The sequence below is a fragment of the Ovis aries genome, chromosome 1, assembly GCF_016772045.2.
Source record: "Ovis aries strain OAR_USU_Benz2616 breed Rambouillet chromosome 1, ARS-UI_Ramb_v3.0, whole genome shotgun sequence".
NCBI classification, from domain to species: domain Eukaryota; kingdom Metazoa; phylum Chordata; class Mammalia; order Artiodactyla; family Bovidae; genus Ovis; species Ovis aries.
Window position 1 is genome coordinate 1596702 of NC_056054.1, and position 8773 is coordinate 1605474.

An 8773-nucleotide genomic window follows, 5' to 3' on the forward strand; every position below is an offset into this window, starting at 1 on the left:
CACGGACCCTTGAAATGGGCGACCCATGATTTGTTTCCAGGAAGGGTTGGATAAAATGCTGGATGAAAGAATGAATTAGACGAATAAAGAATGAATTCCTCAAACCACACCCAGTGCCTCCCCTCAAGTCCTCTTGTCCTCTCCTCAGGACACTGGGTCTCTTTAGTCACCCTCCGTCACGTGGCTGTGTGTCTCTGCCCCAGTCTCCGCAGGGCATCCTTCACGTCCTTGTTTCTCAGGCTGTAGATGAGGGGGTTGAGCATCGGGATGACCAGGGTGTAGAAGACGGAGACCACCTTGCCCTGCTCCATGGACGCCACAGCTCCTGGCTGGGCATACATGACAAAAAGGGTCCCATAAAAGAGGGACACAGCTGTCATGTGGGAGCCGCAGGTGGAGAAGAGCTTGTGTCTCCCTCCTCCTGAGCGCATCCTCAGGATGGTCACTGTGATGTAGCCATAGGAGGTGAGGACCACGAGGGTGGTGCCCACGATGATGAGGCCACACAGGCCAAACATGACCAGCTCATTGATGGTAGTGTCAGCACAGGCAAGCTTGAGCAGAGGCGGCACATCACAGTGGAAGTGGTCGATGTGGTTGGAGCTGCAGAATGGGAGAGTGAATGTTAAGGGGGTCTGCACAATGGAGTTGAAGAAGCCCCCACAGTAGGTGCCCAGAATCAGGCGGGCACAGACCAAGGGGCGCATGGAGATGGGGTAGCGCAGGGGGCTGCAGATGGCCACAAAGCGGTCATAGGCCATCACGGCCAGGAGGAAACCCTCTGTGGTGACCAGCAGGGAGAAGAAGAAGAACTGGATGGCACAGCCTGTGAAGGTGATGAGCTTGGAGGAGGACAGGAAGGTGGCCAGGGCCTTGGGGGTGATGACAGATGAGTAGCACAGGTCCACAAAGGAGAGGTTCTTGAGGAAGAAGTACATCGGGGAGTGCAGACGGGCATCCAGCGTGATGACCACGATCATGGTGAGGTTCCCCAGGACGGCCACCACGTACAGGGCCAGGAACAGAGCAAAGAGCAGGGCCTGGGTCTGTGGGCCACCCCGAAATCCATCCAGCACAAACTCCTGCAGAGGCATCACTGAGTGGTTTCCATTTTGGGGGGTTGACATGGTCCTGAGGTGGGGGACACGAGGCAGAGAGCAGAGAGCTGGTGGGAGGCAGGGAGAGGGAGCAGGTCAAGGCCACAAGGTCATGTTCTCTTGGGAAACAGGAGCCCTTCAGTGCCTCACTGCCCACTGGCCAAGGGGTCACCAGCTGCCCAGCTCTGCTGCCAGATGAGCTCACTGACCTGGAAAGGGACATTTGCTCCAGCTCACTAGTTTATAATTATGCACGTTCATTCACTTGTCAGACTCTGAGCTGCTGCCATTGTGTGGTGGGGGCATGTCAAGGGCTTTGCAGAGTTCAGGACCTTCAGTGTGAGGAGCATTGCAGCCCTTGTGCTTCCTCTAATACATGCTGTCCATCCCCAAGGGGATGCTTCTGAGTTGTGTCCTTCTTCAACATCTAATCGTGCACTTTCTTTCCTTGTTAACCCAATTCACAAATTTTGGAAATGTTTACTGAGTGCTTCCTGCCCACGTGGAAGGCCAAGCTGGAAGGAGAGCAGGAACTAGCAATGATCGGGTGAATTTCTGTCATTTTGTCTTGCAGACCCTAAGCCCCATCTCAGCATCAGTGTCTGGAACCTGGACTACACGATCGTTTTCTCCCCAGAGCACTGTGCATCCTTGAGGATCTCAGGAGACCTCTAGTGTTGGACAAATTTGGGAAGGAAATAACCCACAGTCTGAGAAGCAGCAGGACAGGGGCTGTGACTCATTCAGGAGATGGGCATGTCTTCTCCTGTCCTGACTTCCATGCCCCTGGGTCCTCTGCACACCCTGTGTAGTGAATGCTTGGAGCCGGGGGAGCCTCCAACACAGTCACATCTCCTCAGTGTCTCGGTCCTCCTGCTGGGTGCTGCTTCCTGTCCCTGTCACAGCCCAGACCTCCCTGGTCTGCCCTGAGCAGGGCTGACCACCACACTCTCATGGCACACGGGGACCAGCTCTGTAATGGCCAGAGGACTTATCAGGGGAGATGCAGCCTGAGGGGGGAGGAGTGGTGAAGGACGGAGGGCCCCGAGCTGCAGCGTCTCCCGCAGTGTAGATGAGGATCAATAAGAAGGTGCATTTCAGAGCAAAGCCCATGTGGTCTAGAGGTCAGATCTATAGCGTCGTGAGCTGGCTTACTTTGGAAGGAGATGGGGTGCACAAGCAGAGGCTTGGTGGTCAGTGGTTACTCTAGAGAAGCAGTGGCCTCCACGTTCCTTCAGGAACTTCTCTTGAAGTTTTCTTAGAAGGTGCCCTGAGAGATTCTATACTTTCCAGCAAAGGAGTGGTTGATGACCATAGGGGTTGTCCAGCTTTCCTCTCCTGGGCTATTTGACTCCCACCCTCACAAGACAGCAAAGCAGGACAGTCTGACCTGGATGTCCCGGGAGATCCCTCTCAAATTCAGGGCTGGAGCTGGTGCTCAGGGTGGAGTTGAGGGTCTGCCCTACACACGTTGGTTGCACACACTGGTACCCAGCCAGTTCCTGTCCCCCTGTGCTCACAATTGAGGTGGCCATGACCTAGCTGTCCACCTCTGCTTGGCCAGGTCCTCATGAAGATAATCCTGGCAAATGTGACCAGAGTGACCATCTTCCACCATTCTCAGGTTGACTGGCCTTGCTCCTATATCCTTGGGGTTCCTAGCTTCATGTTTGTGATTGTTTTCCAGGACAGTTCGTTTGCATCAGGGGCCTTGGGTCATCACAGCAGTGACCCTAGGATGCCTGGGGGAGCCCCAGAGGAGTGACTGGCTTTTTTTTTCTAGGAAGCCAAGCTGCCAGGAGCCAGCACGAGGAGTCCCGCCAGTGGCAAAGGTCATGAGGAAGAGACCCGACAGGCAAAGGTGAGTCGGATCTCGAGGGAACCTCCCTGGACCTACTCGAGCATCTACCCCAAAACCAGAATCTGTCTGCCTTACTATATTATGCCTTTCACCAAGTCCTCTGACATTAACAGGGGGCTGTCCCCCCACCACCTTTTTCTGGAAAAATTAATTTAGAGCTTTTAGATAATAAGTCTCCTGGGCATAATAAGAGTGTTTCAATCCAAAACCCCTCTGATGGCTTTCTAGCCTGCTTGACAGGTTTATCCGGACTCTTACAGCTACGCATGTGATTGTTTACAGCCTCCCGACCGCAAGAGGCACAGGAAGCTTAAAAAATTCTAGGAATGTAGGGCCTTCTGAGGAGTCAAAATCATTAGACTAGAACTGATTAAGGGTTTCATTGTTGAGCCAATACTTGCTGCCAAGTTTTCATATCTTTTATTTGTTGATATAGGTGGTATGTAGAAAAAACAGACAGTAGCCCTGGCATTAGCAACATTAGATCTTTGAGTTAAGTATTTTCTTTGTTACAACCCACTGCACCTTTGTTCTACAGGAATGTAAGTTTATTTAGTACTTTGAGGGTGATGCAGATGAAAGGAAAAACACTTCAAGGGAAATTGAGTTTTCTGGTTGATAGACATTTATCTAGGGAAAGAGCCATAAAAATGTTAACAGGCCTCTTGGCCAGAAGATAATGTAAATCACCTGAGACCTTTTGTATACAGGAAGGTATGCAAAAGGAAAGCCTGGTCTCAATAAGGGTCAGGACTGCTGCCCCTGCATAACTCTGCATATTCCATCATTTCTTTATGTACAACTTGGGTTATATAAGCTGCCTTTGAAAATAAAGTTGTGGGTCTTGCTCTGATGCTCGGCTCCCCCATGTCGTTCTTTTCTTATTCTCCCTTTTCAGGCTGAATTCCCATCTGGAGCATAGAGGCTCGCCGTGTCTGCTTATTTGCCTGGGCTTCTAAGACCCATGAGAGAGGAGCCCAAGGTGGGGCACCCTCCGCTATTCAAGCGGGCGCCTGCAGCCTATGTAGACGGTGCAAGTCCCTTGTCTAGGGGCTTTATTGGCTTTCTATGTAAACCAAGGAATACAGCCTCTTTTCTCCTCTATTTTCCCCACTACATTATTCTTTCCTAATCTCTGTTTATATCTCTAAATAAATAAATCTCTCCTCGCCGACTCCATCCTTGCTTTGAATTACCCTGGATCCACTGGGGCTGGACCCCGGCACCAAGCTACCACCTTTGTTATAAAAAACAAACTCACATGTTCCTTTGGCTTGTTGGGATGATCCAGTGAGGCTATTTTAGTGGCTTTAGTAAACCTGTGTGAATTGAGCCTGAGAAATTCTTGCCTAATAAAGCAAAAAATTCAGTTGTTATCTGCAAGCCTCAATTTGTATTAGCTATGGCTGAATCCTTCCTTGTGAGCTGATCTCACATGTGATCTGAGGGCCTATAGCATCCAGCAGAGCCTGGAGCTTGTCAGAACAGCAGAGCCTCAGGCACTGAATGAAACCCCACATTTATAAGAGACCCACTGATTATTTCTACTCTCTTTAAAGTTCAGACCGGCTGCCCTCAACGACCCTGTGCAGTGCAGCAGGGGTGGAGGGGGGCAGTGTTGATTAGGCTCCAGGTCCTCAGGACTCACCTGTCAGTGATGATGACCACGCCCTGCTGAGTGATGGCCACACTGCTCCTGTGATGTCAGGAGGGGCATGGCTCACCCAGGACCCTGTGCTCCCGGGGAGGATGGGACTCCTGACCCAGGTCTGTGTTGATGATAATGACGTGGTGCTCAGGACACTGCCCTGTTCAGCCCTGGCTTCCTGTGCAGGGAAGTGAGAGTGGGGAGGGGTTAGCAGAGGACTCCTGTGTTCCCAGTGAGGGTCTGTCCCGTGTCCATATTCTTGCTGTAGAAAGCTCCTGGGTCTTAGAACAAGTAAGAGATAGGAGGATTCAGTTCACTTGCTCCTTTAGATCTGATCCTGTGTTTGGGTAGTATGTCCTCAACCTGCACTTCAGAGTCTCTTTGCTGGGGAAGATATATCTATCTGAGCTAGCTGGGAATAGAGGCCTCAAGTGGCCAATTAGCTGAGACTTGGGCTCTGAGTGCACGGGGACTCTCAACTCCCTGGGTCCCCGGAAGCTGCCCTCCAGTGGCCAATCTTGCTCTGATTCCCCTCAATTCAAGACAGAGGAGGCAAGAAGCCTGAAACCCTTCAGAAAGCACTGGGGGCCAACAGGAGAGAAGGAAGAGAACTTAGAGGGACCCAGTGGCCCTCCTTGGAGAGCTGTCCTCCAGGCAGCAGGTGTGACATCTTGGTCTGTGGCCCATCCCCCTCCCCTGTCCCACCCCCACTGGTTGTTTTGAGGAAAACCGATGAGTAAGAAAACTGGACCTGTGTTCCAAGCACAGCCCTTTCTATGCATCTATTATCATTAGATGCACAGAAATATTGCCCTGTCTTCAGTGTGGCCTGACACTCAATGAAGACTTAGATATTTGTGCTAAATCAGCTTAAATATATATGCTAAATCATTGTAATCCCGGTTAGAAATCCAAAGTGAAAATGAAACAGTTAGTAGTTCAGTTGCATCTGATTCTTTGCGATCCCATGGACTGTAGCCCATCAGGCTCCTTTGTCCATGGGATTGCCCAGGCAAGAATACTGGAGTGGGTTGCCATTCCCTTCTCCAGGGGATCTTCCCAACCCAGGGATCAAACTGGAGTTTCCTGCATTGCAGGCAGATTCTTCAGTGTCTGAAGGTGATATGTGATTATTAGAAAAATACAGAAAATATAATTTAAATTAATATATACATCCAAATAATTGGGAGATTGGGGTTGACACATATACACTATTGATACTGTGTATAAAATAGACACTTAGTGAGAACCTACTATATAGCTCAGGGGACTGGACTCAATACGCTGTGGTGGCCTGAATGGGAAGGATATCCAAAGGGGGGAATATATGTGCGTAGGTAGCTAGTTCACTTTGCTGTTCAGTAGACATTAATGAAACACTGTAAAACAACTGCACTCCAATGAAATGAATTTAAAAATGAAATACATACATCCAACTAATAGTGCATATTTTATCATACGTCTCCCAGTAATTGATGAAACAGGGGGAAAATTAGAGTAATATGTTAGATTTAAAATATTAACTAATTGAACCTCCTCAGTACAAATAGTCAAAAACAGCGACTGCAGAATTTAAATTCCCTTGAGACACACAGAATAAGGTGAAAAGTGTCTCCAAAAAAAAAATAATAATAATAATGTCTACCCAGAAAACCAGAGTATGATCTTATTTCCAAACGAATTGGCTAGCATGAGGTCATGCTGGATTCGGCAGGCCCTAAGTCCAATGACTGGGGTCTTTATAGGAAGAGGAAATGATACGGAGACACAAAGACACAAGGGCAAAGGGCATGTAAGACTGGATGGAGGTTGGAGGGATGCAGCAAAGGGGAAGGAATGCCCCAAAATACCAGAAGCCTCCAGGAAGAAGCAAAGAAGAATGTCTGTCGAGAGTTTTCAAAGGCAGTGGTCTCTGCTGACAACTTGATTTTGAACGTCTATCATTACGACCTACGGAGAAGGCAATGGCACACCACTCCAGTACTCTTGCCTGGAAGGTCCCATGGATGGAGGAGCCTGGTGGGCTACAGTCCGTGGAGTCGCTAAGAATCGAACATCACTGAGTGACTTCACTTTCACTCTTCACTTTCATGAATTGAAGAAGGAAATGGCAACCCACTCCAGTGTTCTTGCCTGGAGAATCCCAGGGATGGGGGAGCCTGGTGGGCTGCCGTCTATGGGGTCGCACAGAGTCGGACACGACTGAAGTGACTTAGCAGCAGCAGCAGCAGCATTATGACCTAAGAGAGAGTAAAATTCCTTTTGCTATAAGTCACCAAATTTGTGTTAATTAGCTATGGTGGCCCTGGTGCCTGAAGCAGGAGGGTGGTGAGGGAGTTTGCTTTCACCTGGCAAAGTCAGCAACACACTTCACTGTTTTATCTTGTTCTCCAGCTCTGTGTCAAAATGCACTCTGCAGGGATCTTCAGCATCTTTCCCAGTTCTTCCATATTCTAGTTCAGTTATTTCAATTGTTTTAAACACAATTAACGTACAGCAATTTACTTGTGGAATCTGCTTATAGAGACACTTTAGCTTGTTTCTTTCTTTATACTCCTTGTTAAATACTGAATATTATGCAATGGACATCTTCCCCTCTTAAGTGGATATCTAGATGTGTATTCCTGAGTAGAAAGGCACATTTTTTCAAGCTCATTAATTTTCATCTTAATCTTACTGTATTAAGGTTCCTTTCCTTCCATCTTCATTTTTGCGGTTCAATTACTCTACTCAACTCTAAAACTTTCCATTTTAAGAAGTCCTGGTTCCATGGGAGAGAAGTGATCTATAAGCTGCTCCAGTGACCACAATGTTGGATAACTGTGGGCACAGAGGATTGATCAGTTCAGTCAGTTCAGTCACTCAGTTGTGTCCGACTCTTTGCGACCCTGTGGACTGTAGCACGCCAGGCCTTCCTGTCCATCAACAACTCCCAGAGTCTACTGAAACTCATGTCCACTGAGTCGGTGATGCCACCAGGCCGTCTCATCCTCTGTCTTCCCCTTCTCCTGCCTTCAATCTTTCCCAGCATCAGGGTCTTTTCAAATGAGTCAGCGCTTTGCATCAGATGGCCAAAGTACTGAAGTTTCAGCTTCAGCGTCAGTCCTTCCAATGAATATTCAGGACTCATTTCCTTTAGTATGGACTGGTTGGATCTCCTTGCAGTCCAAGGTACTCTCAAGAGTCTTCTCCAACACCACAGTTCAAAAGAATCAATTCTTTGGTGTTCAGCTTTCTTCAGGGTCCAACTCTCATATCCATACATGATTCCTGGGAAAACCATAGCTTTGACTAGATGGACCTTTGCTGGAAAAGTAATGTCTCTGCTTTTTAATAAGCTGTCTAGGTTGGTCAAAACTTTTCTTCCAAGGAGCAAGCGTCTTTTAATTTCATGGCTGCAGTCACTATCTGCAGTGATTTTGGAGTCCCAAAAAACAAAGTTTCTCACTGTTTCCCCATCTATCTGCCATGAAGTGATAGGACCAGATGCCATGATCTTAGTTTTCTGAATGCTGAGCTTTAAGGCAACTTTTTCCACTCTCCTCTTTCACTTCCATCAAGAGGCTCTTTAGTTCTTCACTTTCTGCCATAAGGGTGGTGTCATCTGCATATCTGAGGTTATTGATATTTCTCCTGGCAATCTTGATTCCAGCTTGTGCTTCATCCAGCACAGCATTTCTCATGATGTACTCTGCCTAGAAGTTAAATAAGCAGGGTGACAATATACAGCCTTGATGTACTCCTTTCCTGATTTGGAACCAGTCTGTTGTTCCATGTCCAATTCTAACTGCTTCTTCTCAACCTGCACACAGATTTCTCAGGAGGCAGGTCAGGTGGTCTGCTATTCCCATTTCTTGAAGAATTTTCCACAGTTTATTGTGATCCACACAAAGGCTTTGGCATAGCAACAAAGCAGAAATAGATGTTTTTCTGGAACTCTTGCTTTTTCTATGATCCAGCAGATGTTGGCAATTTTATCTCTGTCTCCTCTGCCTTTTCTAAATCCAGCTTGAACATCTGGAAGTTAATGGTTCACCTACTGTGGAGGAGGGAATGGCAAACCACTTCAGTATTCTTGCTCTGAGAACCCCATGAACAGAGGATTGATAATCCATGACAATTCCTCTCTTCTGTTGCAGTTTTTTCACCAAGTCTCTGTGGGTCTGG

The 8773-nt window shown here is 48.0% G+C and overlaps 1 protein-coding gene across 1 annotated transcript; it reads right to left on the reverse strand.

Annotated features, from left to right (window-relative positions):
* Positions 1–176: 176 nt before the first annotated feature.
* On the reverse strand, positions 177–1127 carry LOC101106990 (olfactory receptor 9S13-like). Its single transcript, XM_042235877.1, has one exon. The coding sequence runs from the start codon at positions 1125–1127 to the stop codon at positions 177–179; it is 951 nt and encodes a 316-aa protein (XP_042091811.1).
* Positions 1128–8773: the final 7646 nt, after the last annotated feature.

What these genes read in the sequence shown, in the direction of transcription:
- LOC101106990 (XM_042235877.1), bottom strand. Translation starts at nt 1,127, where the DNA reads ATGTCAACCCCCCAAAATGGAAACCACTCAGTGATGCCTCTGCAGGAG.